This window comes from Triticum aestivum, chromosome 5D (assembly GCF_018294505.1).
Source record: "Triticum aestivum cultivar Chinese Spring chromosome 5D, IWGSC CS RefSeq v2.1, whole genome shotgun sequence".
NCBI classification, from domain to species: domain Eukaryota; kingdom Viridiplantae; phylum Streptophyta; class Magnoliopsida; order Poales; family Poaceae; genus Triticum; species Triticum aestivum.
In genome coordinates, this window is record NC_057808.1 from 559050956 (window position 1) to 559070207 (window position 19252).

Below are 19252 nucleotides of genomic sequence, written 5' to 3' on the forward strand. Positions count from 1 at the left end.
ATTAATACATATATGAAAAAACGTATATAAACAAAAAATTGTATGAACATTATATTCATACATACATAGCCACATCCATTCATCATATAGCTACCACATACATATATATATACATTATATATATGAAAAAATGCAATGAACAAAAAAATAATACAAATTATATGAAAAAAATAAACAGAGCCGTGGCGTGGCGGCGGCTCACATCGGGCGACAGGAGGGCGACTGGCGTGGGTGGCGGAGGGCGACGGCGACCGCGGCGGGCCGAGGGCGGAGGGCGACGGTGACGTACGGGCGACGGCTCGGGGGCGCGCGGCGGAGGCCGACGGCGACGGCGGCGGGGGGCGGAGGACGACGGCGACGGGCGATGGCGTGGGCTCGGGGGCACGGGCGACGGCGACGGCGGCGGGGCAGCCTGGCGGCGTAGATCGAGCTCGCGGCGTCGTCGGGCGGGGGGAAACTGGCGATGGAAATCTGAAAATTTCCTTAAGTGCTGGCTTATATAGCAAAGGCTTTGGTCCTTGTTCAACGCACAAACCGGGACGAATGCCACCTTTAGTCCCGGTTGGTGGCACCAACCGGGACCAAAGGCCTCTTTTCACCAGCCCAAAGGGCGGGAAGCAGAGGGCTTTGGTCCCGGTTGGTGGCACCAACCGGGACTAAAGGGTGGGCATTGGTTCCGGTTGGTGCCACCAACCGGGACCAAAGGGGAGCATTGGTTCCGGTTGGAGCCACCAACCGGGACTAATGTGCTGGCGCGGTGCGGTGGGACGTTTAGTCCCACCTCGCTAGCTGAGAGAGCTCAGCACCTGTTTATAAGCTGCGTTGCAGCTCAGGTGCTGAGCTCCTCTCTAATATGCAGGCATTACATGCCTACCCTTGTCACTGCCATGTTGGGCCTATTGGGCCTGCGGGCCTGCATCCTGGCCCATGTGCAGATGGGTTTCTAGTCGTATGCAGGCCGTGTGGCCCATTAGGTGGCATTTTTTATTTTTTCCAGTATTTTTTTGTTTTTTGAATTATTTATTTTCTTTTGATTTTTGCTTTATTTTTTTATTCTTTTTGCTTTTAGCTCAGAATAATTATAAACTTTCTGTTACTCCATTTGTTTCCAAATTTGAATAGTTTAAATTTTAATTCTTTACGAAAATACTAGAGGTTTATAAAAGCTTTTTAGTTCCTTTGCTATAGTTAAAAGCATATCAAATGAACTCTGAAAAGGTTGAAAGTTTGCATGGTATCATCATTTCATCCACATAGCATGTTCAAGAAAGTTGAGAGGGTTACGGCAAAAACTGGATGCACTTCGTGTACAAAACGGACAATATCTTTCAAAGTATCAGGATTTCATACGGAAACTCGTCTGTTACAAAGGGATTTCATTTTTTAAAACTTATTTGAACTCCTGACTTTTTGTGTGTTCAAAATGCACCATTCAAAGCCACATCATCATTTTTCAATCCTTTCTGACTTCATTTGTTATTTTTCATGCATTTACTAATTATTTTGAGCTATAAGACCCTAAAATTGAAAAGCATTTCAAATGAACTCTGAAAAGGTTGAAAGTTGGCATGGTATCATCATTTCATCCACATAGCATGTGCAAGAAAGTTGAGAGGGTTACGGCAAAAACTGGATGCACTTCGTGTACAAAACGGACAATCTCTTTCAAAGTATCAGGATTTCATACGGAAACTCGTCTGTTACAAAGGGATTTCATTTTTTTAAACTTATTTGAACTCCTGACTTTTTGTGTGTTCAAAATGCACCATTCAAAGCCACATCATCATTTTTCAATCCTTTCTGACTTCATTTGTTATTTTTCATGCATTTACTAATTATTTTGAGCTATAAGACCCTAAAATTGAAAAGTATTTCAAATGAACTCTGAAAAGGTTGAAAGTTGGCATGGTATCATCATTTCATCCACATAGCATGTGCAAGAAAGTTGAGAGGGTTACGGCAAAAACTGGATGCACTTCGTGTACAAAACGGACAATCTCTTTCAAAGTATCAGGATTTCATACGGAAACTCGTCTGTTACAAAGGGATTTCATTTTTTAAAACTTATTTGAACTCCTGACTTTTTGTGTGTTCAAAATGCACCATTCAAAGCCACATCATCATTTTTCAATCCTTTCTGACTTCATTTGTTATTTTTCATGCATGTACTAATTATTTTGAGCTATAAGACCCTAAAATTATTTTGAGCTATTTTCCATTCGTGTACAAACCCTTTAGTCCAGGTTTGTGGCACAAACCGGGACTAATGGTCATGGGCCAGGGGCGAGGTGCATTGGTCCCGGTTCGTGCCTTGCACCGGGACCAAAAGGTCCAGACGAACCGGGACCAGTGGCCCACGTGGCCCGGCCGGCCCCCTGGGCTCACGAACCGGGACTAATGCACCCCATGGGTCCCGGTTCGTGCGGAACCGGGACTAATGGGCTGGCCAGGCCCGAACGAAAGCCCTGTTTTCTACTAGTGACCGGTGACCCCCGAAACTTTCCCGGTGGCCGAAACTGGACTTCCTATATATAATTCTTCACCTCCGGACCATTCCGGAACTCCTCGTGACGTCCGGGATCTCATCCGGGACTCCGAACAACTTTCGGGTTTCCGCATACTAATATCTCTACAACCCTAGCGTCACTGAACCTTAAGTGTGTAGACTCTACGGGTTCGGGAGACATGCAGACATGACCGAGACGACTCTCCGGTCAATAACCAACAGCGGGATCTGGATACCCATGTTGGCTCCCACATGTTCCATGATGATCTCATCGGATGAACCACGATGTCGAGGATTCAATCAATCCCGTATACAATTCCCTTTGTCAATCGGTACGTTACTTGCCCGAGATTCGATCGTCGGTATCCCAATACCTCGTTCAATCTCGTTACCGGCAAATCACTTTACTCATACCGTAATGCATGATCCCGTGACCAACCACTTGGTCACTTTGAGCTCATTATGATGATGCATTACCGAGTGGGCCCAGAGATACCTCTCCGTCATACGGAGTGACAAATCCCAGTCTCGATCCGCGTCAACCCAACAGACACTTTCAGAGATACCTGTAGTGTACCTTTATAGTCACCCAGTTACGTTGTGACGTTTGGTACACCCAAAGCACTCCTACGGCATCCGGGAGTTACACGATCTCATGGTCTAAGGAAATGATACTTGACATTAGAAAAGCTCTAGCAAACGAACTACACGATCTTTGTGCTATGCTTAGGATTGGGTCTTGTCCATCACATCATTCTCCTAATGATGTGATCCCGTTATCAATGACATCCAATGTCCATAGTCAGGAAACCATGACTATCTGTTGATCAACGAGCTAGTCAACTAGAGGCTTACTAGGGACATGTTGTGGTCTATGTATTCACACATGTATTACGATTTCCGGATAACACAATTATAGCATGAACAATAGACAATTATCATGAACAAGGAAATATAATAATAACCATTTTATTATTGCCTCTAGGGCATATTTCCAACAGTCTCCCACTTGCACTAGAGTCAATAATCTAGTTACATTGTGATGAATCGAACACCCATAGAGTTCTAGTGTTGATCATGTTTTGCTCTAGGGAGAGGTTTAGTCAACGGATCTGCTACATTCAGTTCCGTATGTACTATACAAATACCTATGTCTCCATTTTGAACATTTTCACGAATGGAGTTGAAGCGACGCTTGATATGCCTGGTCTTCCTGTGAAACCTGGGCTCCTTGGCAAGGGCAATAGCTCCAGTGTTGTCACAGAAGAGAGTCATCGGGCCCGACGCATTGGGAATCACCCCTAGGTCGGTAATGAACTCCTTTATCCAGATTGCTTCTTGTGCTGCCTCTGAGGCCGCCATGTACTCCGCTTCACATGTAGATCCCGCCACGACGCTTTGCTTGCAACTGCACCAGCTTACTGCCCCACCATTCAAAATATACACGTATCCGGTTTGTGACTTGGAGTCATCCAGATCTGTGTCGAAGCTAGTGTCGACGTAACCCTTTACGACGAGCTCTTCGTCACCTCCATAAACGAGAAACATATCCTTAGTCCTTTTCAGGTACTTCAGGATATTCTTGACCGCTGTCCAGTGTTCCATGCCGGGATTACTTTGGTACCTTCCTACCAAACTTACGGCAAGGTTTACATCAGGTCTGGTACACAGCATGGCATACATAATAGACCCTATGGCCGAGGCATAGGGGACGACACTCATCTTTTCTCTATCTTCTGCCGTGGTCGGGCATTGAGCCGTGCTCAATTGCACACCTTGCAATACAGGCAAGAACCCCTTCTTGGACTGATCCGTATTGAACTTCTTCGATATCTTGTCAAGGTACGTACTCTGTGAAAGCCAATAAGGCGTCTCGATCTATCTCTATAGATCTTGATGCCTAATATATAAGCAGCTTCTCCAAGGTCCTTCATTGAAAAACACTTATTCAAATAGGCCTTTATACTTTCCAAGAATTCTATATCATTTCCCATCAACAGTATGTCATCCACATATAATATGAGAAATGCTACAGAGCTCCCACTCACTTTCTTGTAAACACAGGCTTCTCCATAAGTCTGTGTAAACCCAAACGCTTTGATCATCTCATCAAATCGAATGTTCCAACTCCGAGATGCTTGCACCAGCCCATAGATTGAGCGCTGGAGCTTGCATACTTTGTTAGCATTCTTAGGATCGACAAAACCTTCCGGCTGCATCATATACAATTCTTCCTTAAGAAAGCCGTTAAGGAATGCCGTTTTCACGTCCATTTGCCATATCTCATAATCATAGAATGCGGCAATTGCTAACATGATTCGGACGGACTTCAGCTTCGCTACGGGTGAGAAAGTCTCATTGTAGTCAACCCCTTGAACTTGTCGATAACCCTTAGCGACAAGTCGAGCCTTATAGATGGTCACATTACCATCCGCGTCTGTCTTCTTCTTAAAGATCCAATTATTTTCTATGGCTCGCCGATCATCGGGCAAGTCAGTCAAAGTCCATACTTCGTTTTCATACATGGATCCTATCTCGGATTTCATGGCTTCTAGCCATTTGTCGGAATCTGGGCCCGCCATTGCTTCTTCATAGTTCGAAGTTTCACCGTTGTCTAACAACATGATTTCCAAGACAGGGTTGCCGTACCACTCTGGCGCGGAACGTGTCCTTGTGGACCTACGAAGTTTAGTAGGAGCTTGATCCGAAGTACCTTGATCATCATCATTAACTTCCTCTCTAATCGGTGCATGCACCACAGGAACATTTTCCTGAGCTGCGCTACTTTCCGCTTCAAGAGGTAGTACTTCATCAAGTTCCACTTTCCTCCCACTTATTTCTTTCGAGAGAAACTCTTTCTCCAGAAAGGACCCGTTCTTGGCAACAAAGATCTTGCCTTCGGATCTGAGGTAGAAGGTATACCCAATGGTTTCCTTAGGGTATCCTATGAAGACGCATTTCTCCGACTTGGGTTCGAGCTTTTTAGGTTGAAGATTCTTGACATAAGCATCGCATCCCCAAACTTTTAGAAACGACAGCTTAGGTTTCTTCCCAAACCATAATTCATACGGTGTCGTCTCAACGGATTTAGACGGTGCCCTATTTAAAGTGAATGCGGCAGTCTCTAAAGCATAGCCCCAAAATGAGAGCGGCAGATCGGTAAGAGACATCATAGATCGCACCATATCCAATAGAGTGCGATTACGACGTTCGGACACACCGTTACGCTGAGGTGTTCCAGGCGGCGTGAGTTGTGAAACGATTCCACATTTCCTTAGGTGTGTACCAAATTCGTGAATTAAATATTCTCCCCCACGATCTGATCGTAAGAACTTTATCTTTCGGTCACGTTGATTCTCCACTTCATTCTGAAATTCCTTGAACTTTTCAAAGGTCTCAGACTTATGTTTCATCAAGTAGACATACCCATATCTACTCAAGTCGTCAGTGAGAGTGAGAACATAACGATAGCCACCGCGAGCCTCAACACTCATTGGACCGCACACATCAGTATGTATGATTTCCAATAAGTTGGTTGCTCGCTCCATTGTTCCGGAGAACGGAGTCTTGGTCATTTTGCCCATGAGGCATGGTTCGCATGTGTCAAATGATTCATAATTGAGAGACTCTAAAAGTCCATCATCATGGAGCTTCTTCATGCGCTTGACACCAATGTGACCAAGGCGGCAGTGCCACAAGTATGTGGGACTATCGTTATCAACTTTACATCTTTTGGTATTCACACTATGAATATGTGTAACATCGCGCTCGAGATTCATTAAGAATAAACCATTAACCAGTGGGGCATGACCATAAAACATATCTCTCATATAAATAGAACAACCATTATTCTCGGATTTAAATGAGTAGTCATCTCGCATTAAACGAGATCCAGATACAATGTTCATGCTCAAAGCTGGCAATAAATAACAATTATTGAGGTTTAAAACTAATCCCGTAGGTAAATGTAGAGGTAGCGTGCCGACGGCGATCACATCGACCTTGGAACCATTCCCGACGCGCATCATCACCTCGTCCTTCGCCAGTCTCCGCTTATTCCGCAGCTCCTGTTTTGAGTTAAAAATATGAGCAACCGCACCGGTATCAAATACCCACGAGCTACTACGAGTACTGGTAAGTTACACATCAATTACATGTATATCACATATACCTTTGGTGTTGCCGGCCTTCTTGTCCGCTAAGTATTTGGGGCAGTTCCGCTTCCAGTGACCACTTCCCTTGCAATAAAAGCACTCAGTCTCAGGCTTGGGTCCATTCTTTGGCTTCTTCCCGGCAACTGGCTTACCGGGCGCGGCAACTCCCTTGCCGTCCTTCTTGAAGTTCTTCTTACCCTTGCCTTTCTTGAACTTAGTGGTTTTATTCACCATCAACACTTGATGTTCCTTTTCTGATCTCCACCTCTGCTGATTTCAGCATTGAATATACCTCAGGAATGGTCTTTTCCATCCCCTGCATATTGAAGTTCATCACAAAGCTCTTGTAGCTCGGTGGAAGCGACTGAAGGATTCTATCAATGACCGCGTCATCTGGGAGATTAAGTCCCAGCTGAGTCAAGCGGTTGTGTAACCCAGACATTTTGAGTATGTGCTCACTGACAGAACTATTTTCCTCCATCTTACAACTGAAGAACTTGTCGGAGACTTCATATCTCTCGACCCGGGCATGAGCTTGGAAAACCATTTTCAGCTCTTCGAACATCTCATATGCTCCGTGTTGCTCAAAACGCTTTTGGAGCCCCGGTTCTAAGCTGTAAAGCATGCCGCACTGAACGAGGGAGTAATCATCAGCACGCTGCTGCCAAGCGTTCATAACGTCTTGGTTCTCTGGGATGGGTGCGTCACCTAGCGGTGCTTCTAGGACATAATCTTTCTTCGCAGCTATGAGGATGATCCTCAGGTTCCGGACCCAGTCCGTATAGTTGCTGCCATCATCTTTCAGCTTAGTTTTCTCTAGGAACGCGTTGAAGTTGAGGGCAACATGGGCCATTTGATCTACAAGACATATTGTAAAGATTTTAGACTAAGTTCATGATAATTAAGTTCATCTAATCAAATTATTCAATAAACTCCCACTCAGATAGACATCCCTCTAGTCATCTAAGTGAAACATGATCCGAGTCAACTAGGCCGTGTCCGATCATCACATGAGACGGACTAGTCAACATCGGTGAACATCTTCATGTTGATCGTATCTTCTATACGACTCATGCTCAACCTTTCGGTCTTCCATGTTCCGAGGCCATGTCTGTACATGCTAGGCTCGTGAAGTCAACCTAAGTGTATTGCGTGTGTAAATCTGGCTTACACCCGTTGTATTCGAACGTTAGAATCTATCACACCCGATCATCACGTGGTGCTTCGAAACAACGAACCTTCGCAACGGTGCACAGTTAGGGGGAACACTTTCTTGAAATTATTATAAAGGGATCATCTATTTACTATCGTCGTACTAAGCAAATAAGAAGCAAAACATGATAAACATCACGTGCAATCAAATAGTGACATGATATGGCCAGTGTCATATTGCTCTTTTGATCCCCATCTTCGGGGCGCCATGATCATCTTCGTCACCGGCATGACACCATGATCTCCATCATCGTGTCTTCATGAAGTTGTCACGCCAACGATTACTTCTACTTCTATGGCTAACGTGTTTAGCAATAAAGTAAAGTAATTTACATGGCGTTATTCAATGACACGCAGGTCATACAAAAAATAAAGACAACTCCTATGGCTCCTGCCGGTTGTCATACTCATCGACATGCAAGTCGTGATTCCTATTACAAGAACATGATCAATCTCATACATCACATATATCATTCATCACATCTTCTGGCCATATCACATCACAAGACACTTGCTGCAAAAACAAGTTTGACGTCCTCTAATTGTTGTTGCATGTTTTTACGTGGCTTCTATAGGTTTCTAGCAAGAACGTTTCTTACCTACGTAAAACCACAACGTGATATGCCAATTACTATTTACCCTTCATAAAGACCCTTTTCATCGAATCCGATCCGACTAAAGTGGGAGAGACAGACACCCGCTAGCCACCTTATGCAACTAGTGCATGTCAGTCGGTGGAACCTGTCTCACGTAAGCATACGTGTAAGGTCGGTCCGGGCCGCTTCATCCCACGATGCCGCCGAATCAAGATAAGACTAGTAGCGGCAAGTAAATTGACATGATCTACGTCCACAACAATCTTGTGTTCTACTCGTGCATAGTAACTACGCATAGACCTAGCTCATGATGCCACTGTTGGGGATCGTAGCAGAATTTTAAAATTTTCTAGGCATCACCAAGATCAATCTATGGAGTTATCTAGCTACGAGAGAGAGGAGTGCATCTACATACCCTTGTAGATCGCGAGAGGAAGCGTTCAAGTGAACGGGGTTGATGGAGTCGTACTCGTCGTGATCCAAATCACCGATGACCGAGCGCCGAACGGACGGCACCTCCGCGTTCAACACACGTACGGAGCAGCGACGTCTCCTCCTTCTTGATCCAGCAAGGGGGAAGGAGAGGTTGATGGAGATCCAGCAGCACGACGGCGTGGTGGTGGAAGTAGCGGGATCCCGGCAGGGCTTCGCCAAGCGCAAGCGGGAGGGAGAGGTGTCACGGGAGGGAGAGGGAGGCGCCAGGGGCTGTGGAGCGGCTGCCCTCCCTCCCCCCCCCACTATATATAGGGACCCTGGGGGGGCACCGGCCCTGGGAGATGCAATCTCCAAGGGGGGCGGCGGCCAAGGGGTGGCTTCCCCCCCAAGCCAAGTGGGGGGCGCCCCCACCCCTAGGGTTTCCAACCCTAGGCGCAGGGGAGGCCCAAGGGGGGCGCACCAGCCCACCAGGGGCTGGTTCCCCTCCCACTTCAGCCCATGGGGACCTCCGGGATAGGTGGCCCCACCCGGTGGACCCCCGGGACCCTTCCGGTGGTCCCGGTACAATACCGGTGACCCCCGAAACTTTCCCGGTGGCCGAAACTGGACTTCCTATATATAATTCTTCACCTCCGGACCATTCCGGAACTCCTCGTGACGTCCGGGATCTCATCCAAGACTCCGAACAACTCTCGGGTTACCGCATACTAATATCTCTAAACCCTAGCGTCACCGAACCTTAAGTGTGTAGACCCTACGGGTTCGGGAGACATGCAGACATGACCGAGACGACTCTCCGGTCAATAACCAACAGCGGGATCTGGATACCCATGTTGGCTCCCACATGTTCCACGATGATCTCATCGGATGAACCACGATGTCGAGGATTCAATCAATCTCGTATACAATTCCCTTTGTCAATCGGTACGTTACTTGCCCGAGATTCGATCGTCGGTATCCCAATACCTCGTTCAATCTCGTTACCGGCAAGTCACTTTACTCGTACCGTAATGCATGATCCCGTGACCAACCACTTGGTCACTTTGAGCTCATTATGATGATGCATTACCGAGTGGGCCCAGAGATACCTCTCCGTCATACGGAGTGACAAATCCCAGTCTCGATCCGTGTCAACCCAACAGACACTTTCAGAGATACCTGTAGTGTACCTTTATAGTCACCCAGTTACGTTGTGACGTTTGGTACACCCAAAGCACTCCTACGGCATCCGGGAGTTACACGATCTCATGGTCTAAGGAAATGATACTTGACATTGGAAAAGCTCTAGCAAACGAACTACACGATCTTTGTGCTATGCTTAGGATTGGGTCTTGTCCATCACATCATTCTCCTAATGATGTGATCCCGTTATCAATGACATCCAATGTCCATAGTCAGGAAACCATGACTATCTGTTGATCAACGAGCTAGTCAACTAGAGGCTTACTAGGGACATGTTGTGGTCTATGTATTCACACATGTATTACGATTTCCGGATAACACAATTATAGCATGAACAATAGACAATTATCATGAACAAGGAAATATAATAATAACCATTTTATTATTGCCTCTAGGGCATATTTCCAACACTAAGAACAATTAAGTAGGGTTGGTTCGATGACTATCAGGATGATGATCGTATGACTTGTTATTAATAACGAGTAGAAGTTGTATGATGATGATTAGTAGGACTTGTTATTATGATGATGCATGATGCGAGCATGAAGAGTTATTATATATCTGTGGGTGGATTGATCATGGATTGGATTGAAGTAAAGCCAACATGCATGTGGTGCAGGTCGAAAGTAGTACAATCCAAACTTGATCAATTTAGGATTAGTATTACTTTCGAGATGCACCACATGTTGCCTCACTTCAATCTAAGTCATGTTTAGAAATAGCAGTATAGCAGTAGCACGGAGATAGGAGAGGACACATCTCTCTATTAGCTACCTATAACAACCTAAATTAACACCCCAAAACCCCTGAACCACCTCCTTTCAAAAAAAAACCAGCCCCTGAAATACTGACGCGTGGAAGCTTATTGGTCCCGGTTGGTGCTACCAACCGGGACCAAAGGCCCTCCTGCTTGGGCTCGCCGGAGCGGCCACGTGGAGGCCCATCTGTCCCGGTTGGTATAAGAACCGGACTAAAGTCCTAGGGCATTAGTAACGACCCTTTAGTCCGGGTTCCACAACCGGGACAGATGGGCCTTATGAACCGGGACAAATGGCCCTTTTTCTACTAGTGGAATCACATCTAACAAATGATTTGTAACAACGAAAGAGGGTCTAACCTTCTCTGCACATGCCAGAAACTTCCTCCCACTGTCCACAGATTCTTACGCAACTAACTTCACGCATGGAGATTGATGGTGACAACGAGCAGATAGATCTTCAGCCACCCAGCTCCATTCGTTGCCACTGATGGTCCTAGGGAGCTACAAGAGGAAGAAATGACTCAAATCGACCGCCGGGTAAAAATCCTTCATTCCAAGTCATAGCCCGAGAGATAGAAGAGAGGCATACCCGGGTGGTGCAGGAGTCGTCGCCGGAGGAGGAACCGCTGCAGAGGTATTTGAAGAAGACCATGGCGACCCCGGTGATAGGATGAGAGATGGCGAGAGCGAGGAGGCGGCTATAGCTTAGGAAGGAAGGAAGGAAGGAGGAAATAGGGGAAATGTGGCTTGTGGTCGGGGAAAAAAGGAGGTGGGCAAGGGGGGATGGGGCGGGGGTAGATATTTTGGCGGTAAGCCAAAATTTCGGAAATGTGGAGGGAAACTTTGCATGCGGTGCCACCGGACCATTCACTTTGAACGATTGGGTGCATCGCAAACGATTCTTCTGCTTTACGCGCATGGATGAGTTTGATAATTCAAATTTTGGTGGAAATTTCCTTGGGTACGTCATTGCATAATTTAATATCGCTTGCTAATTTGGGCACACAAAAGAGCGTACAGCAGACAGACCACACTTACTGAATCGAGCAATTTTAGTAATTAAACATAGCAAGTTGACCTAAACATTGCTCTAACAAAAGACCAGCATTAAAAACAAAGCCTATGTACGCATAATTTTAACAAATCCGCCGCCGCGCCGGCTTATGCATCGCCGGTGTGAGATGAGACGTCGATGACTTGTCTAGGCGACATGCCGCCATTAGTGGACTCCGCGCCCCCTGCTGAAGTCGACCGGGTCCTCGTCCTCGTCCTCGTCCTCAGCGCCGCCCTCAAGGTTGTAGTACTCATAGTAGTGGTTGCGCCAGAGCTCGCGTTGGTACTCCACCGCCGATTCCTCGATGGACAGACTCTTCTCTACCTCGACCTCGGCCACGCGCAACTCCTCCTCCCGGCGCTCCTCGATCCCCGTCGCCTCCTGCATCTCCAGCTCCCGCTCGGCGACCTCATGAGGAAGCAGGTGCTCCATGGCCACCACCGCCTTTTCGGACATGGGTTGCATGCTAGAGTCCGAGGTGGCCTGGAATATCTTGGCGTGCGCATCCTCGATCTTGGCGTGGATGGCCTCGACCCGGGCCAGGGCGACGTCGACGGCACGGACGGCAGCTCGAGCGCTCTCGGCGTTTACAGCCGCCGTCGCAGCAGCAGCAGCAACCGTCTCGGCTGCTGCAGACGCCCTCTCGGCGGAAGCGGCTGCGCTCAATGCCGATGCGGCGGCACTCTCGGTGTAGGCGGCCGCGCTCTCGGCGCAGGCGGGGGCGCTCGGGGGGAGGGGGACGCGGCCATCGTACGGGCCTTCATGAAGCGTTTCCACGGCGTCATCTTTGCAAGAAGGGGGTGCTGGATTGGGGATCGGGATTCGTGGATTCGAGGGTTGCCGGCACTGGAGCAGATGAGCCGGCGAAGGTTAAGGAGGGAGACTTAAATAGACCCAGATATTTTCATCGCAAACGGTTCCTAGAAAACAACTGTGTGTGATGTTGTAGATTTTTTTATTAGCTGTGAAAGACGAATTTGGAGTAAAGTGGCAACGGATGGTGTTTTAAATGTATGAGAAATTTTGTAGTACTAATACAACTATCATGTCAAATTTTGGAAAAATTTCAGGGGTCATTCGACCTTTTAAGACATTTAAATGATTTTCTAGCCATTTAATGACCGTAATTGAAATTTGAACTACGTGTACATGCAATAGCTAACCATAACGGTTTGAAAACTCATATTTTGTGTACTTTTGTGCGATTTAATTCCATGTGCAGTAAATTGGCAGGAATTTTCAAACATATTGGTCTAACGGCTATGACACAATTAAGCATGGAGTGACATGACATTTTAATTCCAAAAAATTAAAAGAAAAATCAGAAACACATGAAACCTTGGTTGATATAATGTCATGCCACCAAGATGATGTGCTTAAAAAATTGGCATGTTTGATGAAAGTTTGGACACACACACCCCTCACAAACCGGAGCAACTCAGTAGAAGGTTTGTGGTTCCGAGAGGGAACAATGCATGTTTGATGACGAACGGGAGATAGCTTACTCTTACGGCCTTCAATTTTTTTACGTTTAACATGCACTACTACAACTGTAATGTGAAATTTTGGAAAATTCTAGGGGTCATTTGACCTTTTAAAGACATTTAAATGATTTTCTAGCCATTTAATGACCGTAATTCAAATTTGAACTACATCTACATGCAACGGCTAACCATAACGGTTTGAAAAATCATATGTGTGTACTTTTGTGCGAGTTAAATCCATGTGCAGTAAATTAAAAGAAATTTTCAAACATATTTGTCTCACGACATGGACACATGCATATGTATGCATGGAGTGACATGACATTTTAATTTCAAAAAATTAAAAAAATATCAGAAACACATGAAACCTTGGTTGATGTAATGTCATGCCACCAAGATGATGTGGTAAAAAAATTGGCATGTTTGACAAAAGTTTGGACACACACCCCTCACAAACCGAAACAACTCACTAGAAGACTCGTGGTTACGAGAAGGAACAATGCATGTTTGATGACGAACGGGAGATAGCTTCCTCTTACTGCCTTCAATTTTTTTCTACGCGCCTTTATTATGGTCGTTTCATTCTGTCCCCGCTTAGAAAAGGTCAAGCGGACACCGTCGGTATTGCCTTGCGAAGAACTTTACTTGGAGAAATAGAAGGAACATGTATCACACGTGCAAAATTTGGGAGCGTGCCGCACGAATATTCTACAATAGCAGGTATTGAAGAATCTGTACAATAAATTTTACTAGATTTGAAAGAAATTGTATTAAGAAGTAATTTTTATGAAGTTAGAGACGCATCCATTTGCGTCAAAGGTCCTAGATACCATCTCGATTTCTAATATCCCAGTCCGACCACTTCTCGCCGTGCTGCTGGATTTCAAAGCCCAGCTCACCGACCCTCTTGAATTGTATAATCCTTTTTATTGAGTATAACAACTCCGGTTAAGATGTGTGCTAGCAGCTATTTCTTTGTGTCATCACCAAAATTCCAAAAGAAATAAGTAGATATTTCCCAGGGCCGGTCCGGCAAAATCCGAGGCCTTGCGCCAAACTCTGAAATAGGCCCTAGCTCACTAGAGAAACTACATAAATATATAACTATGTGATAGTACGAAGATCACAATTTTCTTCACCCTCAACGTTATTTTCTGACTCTGGCCATCTCTAGGGCAAGAAGCACTGCCAATATTATTATCACGTGCATGCTCTTGATCAAGTGACTGATTATTGGATGACACCTGTCTTTTTTTACAACAAACTTATCCATATCTTGTTTCTAAGACCGAGTTAAAACCTTGAGTTTTTGTTTCTTCAAACACTTTTTAACCAGATTCGTGTTTTCTAAACAAAGACATGACTCAGATCTTGCAGTACTACACGCCTAATAGAAAGAACAAAATTAGCAATACAAGATTTTAGCAACTATATAGGAAACGTAATTGGAAAAACTCATAGTGAAGATCAAGGGCTCACTGAATCACCGGTTATCAGAGATGAATTCTCTGCCTTCCTATGCCGTTTGTCGTTCCAGCGTTCCTGCTCCTGCTGGCGGCATGCCTGCCGATCTAATCTGCCGTCTGCGTCGGAGGGACGCTGGCCCCAGCCGCCACACGAAGAAACCAAGAAGGGACGGATTGCTCGCTCGGTTGCTCCTCCTCTCGATCGCTATTTTTTTTCCGAGGGAAATCGATCGCTGGCCCTGGCTAGGGGCTGCTGTAGCACGCGAGACGAGGAGTCATTACGGTTTTTTTTTTTTGGAGTAACAAAGGAGGCGTTACAGCTAGCGATACGCAGGCGCGCCAGGACAGTAGCGGCCCGGAGGTAGAGAGCAGAGGAGGCCCATGTACACAAAATTTGAGGCCCCAAACAGCTAGGGGCCCTGTGCGGGCGCACATGTTGCACCCCCACAGGCCCGGGCCTGATATTTCCTATACTTCAATTGGAATTCTATGTCAAACTTGCATGGATCTTGAATAGAATAGCATACTTCTTTTGTCTGAGTACCCCAATTTCGATTGATTGTGCAGTAAATCATTTCGATTGATGAGCAGCTATTTCTTTCTTTCAGCCAAAACAGAATCCTACAGAACACAAGAACCAATCTTTAGAAATCCTGAAATTTCGGTTATAAAAATCTTATAGCCCTAACAAAACAAATCGAAGCTTGTACTTGAGAAGTCAGTCAATGCTGTCAGAGATGACAGGTCTGATCAGGCACTACCCTAACGTATCGTCTATCTTGGAATGGAGACAGTATTCTAGAAGTCAGTCAACACTGTATCGTGCCCCTATGGATACGTTGGCTGTACCTATCAAATTTCTTCAGTACGAGGGTACAAGCTGTATGGCCAACAAACCGGAGAGATGGAAACGGAACTTCCAATAGACGCTTGGTCTATTTGCTCACTAGCACTTGCTTCGGTATTTCATAACCTATCCCCAGCCGAGGGAAACGTGCCTTGTTTCACTATGCTGCCTCACTCCCTCCTACTCTTTCTCCTCTTCATCATCCCTACCTCCATAGCATACACCTATGATGAAAACGGTGTCTTCTTCAGCTTTGATGACGGTATGGATAAGAGCATGAGCGTGCTTAGTGGTGTGGCTTCTATCACAAGCGGTGCACTTATGCTCACCAACGGCGAGCCCCAACGGAAAGGCAACGGTCTAAGTTTTATGTATGGACCTATTTCCTCATTCTCGACAACCTTTGTGTTCGTCATCATCCCCCCGGAGAACCTTGGCGGGGTCAGTGCACATGGCCTTGCATTTACCCTTTCCAACAACATAGGGTTCATGTACAGTTCTCTGGCGGCTCAGTACATGTCCCTGACCGACGAGGCAAGCAACGGTAATATTACAAATCAACTCTTTGCTGTTGAGCTTGACACCTTTAAGAATCCCACCTTCGTGGATATTGATGATAACCACGTTGGAATCGATGTAAACAGCATTGTTTCTATCAATTCCCACACAGCTGGTTACTACACTTCCAATGATACATTCTCTCCCTTGAGACTTGCTAGTGGAGAACCAATGCAAGTATGGGTGGAGTATGATGGCAACTCACACAACTTGATTGTCAGTTTAGCACCTTACTTAGAGCGTAAGCCTCAACAACCACTGTTAGCCAGCACTGTCAATCTTACATCCGTATTGGGAAACAACTCCTTCTTTGCTGGGTTCTCCTCAGCAACAGGCACCCTTATTAGGTCCAAGCATTGCATTATTGGCTGGAGTTTTAATACAACTGGAGAGGCTCAACTACTTGACTACCCAGCAATGTCTCAAATTATAGCAGATGTTAGACAGAAAGCACAAAACCGCTCTCATATCCCCAAGGACATTATTTTACCAACTGTTGCTCCAGCAGCATTCATCGTGCTTGTTATTCTTATTGTTCTTTATCTCAAGAAGGCAACAGAAAGTGCAGACTGGAAAATAGAGGGTGGGCCACCATATTTCACGTACAAAGACCTAGCAACTGCAACAAGAGGTTTCAGTGACAGGATGCTATTAGGGAAAGGGGGATTTGGAAAGGTGTACAAAGGGATGCTACAAACCTCGAAGCAAAACGTTGCAATCAAGCGGGTTTCTCCAGAGTCAAAGCAGGGGATGAAGGAGTTCATAGCCGAGATAACTATCCTTGGTCATCTCCGGCATCGCAACCTTGTCCAGTTGCTCGGTTATTCCCGGCACAACAATAACCTCCTTCTGATTTATGATTACATGCCAAAAGGTAGTCTTGACAGAGTCTTGCATGATCAAGATATGCCAGTCTTAAATTGGGTTCATAGACTTAACATTATAAAAGGCATTGCATCTGGCCTCTTCTACCTCCATGAGGATTGGGAGAAAGTTGTCATCCATCGGGACATCAAGGCGAGCAATGTGCTCCTCGATACTGAAATGAATGCAAGGCTTGGTGATTTCGGCCTTGCAAGATTACACAACCACGGAACAGACGCCCACACCACTCATTTGGCCGGCACTTGGGGCTACATAGCTCCTGAGCTAGCTAGGCTTGGGAGGGCAACCAAGGCGACTGATGTATTTGCATTTGGTGTGTTCATGTTGGAGGTTGCTTGTGGAAGGCGTCCAATAGTGCATGATTCTGGCGATCCAACCCTGCTGACAGATTGGGTGCTCCACGCATGGGAAAGTGGTTCAATCCTCACAATAGTGGACCCAAGATTGGAAGATTACATCAGGGAGGAGGTGGAGTTGGTACTGAAGCTTGGCCTGTTGTGCTCCCATTCAGAACCAAGTGCAAGGCCATGCATGCGCCTTGTTCTGCAATACCTTGAAAAGGATGCAGCACTCACAGATTTCCAACCTTGTTTTTTCCACCTTACCAGCAGGGATGAAGGTTTTGATCAATATATCCTGTCATGCCCCTCTGTGGCGACAGCCACAACGGGTCTTTCCGGAGGAAGGTGATAAATATGGTATGATGATGCACGTTCGGCATTCGCTCATATTCTGTACGATTTCAATGTGACAGATGGGTTAGTCGTGAACCCAGCCTGCATATACTGTAATAGTGTTTGATGAACTATTATTCACATATAGTATGGTATGAACTTCTAGTACAATTATTCATTTGGGCATGCCATATCCCATTATTGTTGACAATTATGTATATTGCTCTCACCCAAGGAGAATTGAACTTTGTGTCCTTGTTTACTACGTATGGCGCACTTGTTGACAATTAAATTCTTACTGCATGTTTTTTCTAAATTTTGGGTCTGTAGCTGTACAAAAGAGAGCAAGAAGAAAAGTGGGATATTACCTAAAGTTCTACATCGATGATCGGAAAGTAGAATAAGACCTATTATCTTCTGCGCGGTAGGGGTAACCATGGCAAAGCTTATCTCTGAATGTATTTCCTTCATCTGAAAACGTTTGGATGAGCTTCCAGGAACTCAATATGCTTGCTGCTAAAAAACAAATCTTGGTTTGTAGTCAACTGAAACCAAAATCGTTGTACACTGGATTATGAGAAGAGATGGTAGAATATAAACAAGGAATAAGGCTTCCAGGAACAATGCGAAGCGCATTTTGACCTATCAATAATCCATGTAAGTTCCTGAACTTGCAGAGCTTACTTAAGGCAGGGTACGTGGTTTGAAACTCCACCGACAAGGTGGTTGAATCCCCCTTCCCCTCTCTCGCGACCGTGTCGCCACCCACCCCCCCTCCCCGCGGGCGGCCGGCCGCGCACCTTCCTCTCCCGCCTCCAGCCCCCCTCTCCCCTTCCTCCCCGCCGCCGTAGCTCGCGCCCGCGGCCAGCCTGGCCCCGGGGTCGCTGGTGGCGGCGGCCTTCCTGCCCTTCACCTCCCGGTGGCTCCGGCGCGGGGCGGAGTTGCACTGGGGGGAGGGGGGTGCTCTTACGCGGCGGCGGTCCTGCTGGCGGCGGGGTTCCTTGTCGCAGAGCAGGTGGGCGGCTGGGCGGCGGCGCCGTCGTTGGCGGCGGGGTGGCGCTGTGGCTCGTCCTGGCGGCGGCGCTCGGCCCAGATCTAGGCCCTACGGGGCCCATCTGGGCCTGGGCGGGCCGGCGGCGGGGCTGGTTGGCGGCGTGATTCCTGGGATGCAGGGGAGCGGCGTCGCGCGACGGGGGCTGGCGGCACCGACGCCAGCTTGCTGCAGCACGGCCGATGGGGCTTAGCGGGCCCGTTTCGGGACTGGTCGGGAAGGGGTGGCCTGGTATGCCCCGCTGCCGTGTCCGGGCGGCTACCGCGACAGTGCCGGAGGCACGGCTTCTCGCACGACGGCGGTGGAGGTGGTTCCCTTCCGCTCGGCCTTGGTGCTGCTGCTCCCATCGCGTGGCGCTTCTCTCCGGTCTTCTCGGCCTCGTGGTGGT

At 46.8% G+C, this 19252-nt stretch overlaps 1 protein-coding gene across 1 annotated transcript; it reads left to right on the plus strand.

Annotated features, from left to right (window-relative positions):
* Positions 1-15858: 15858 nt before the first annotated feature.
* On the plus strand, positions 15859-17933 carry LOC123126223 (L-type lectin-domain containing receptor kinase SIT2). The gene has a single exon (XM_044546602.1). It carries the CDS (start codon positions 15859-15861, stop codon positions 17827-17829), a length of 1971 nt encoding a protein of 656 aa, XP_044402537.1. The 3' UTR covers positions 17830-17933.
* The last annotated feature ends 1319 nt before the right edge of the window (positions 17934-19252 follow it).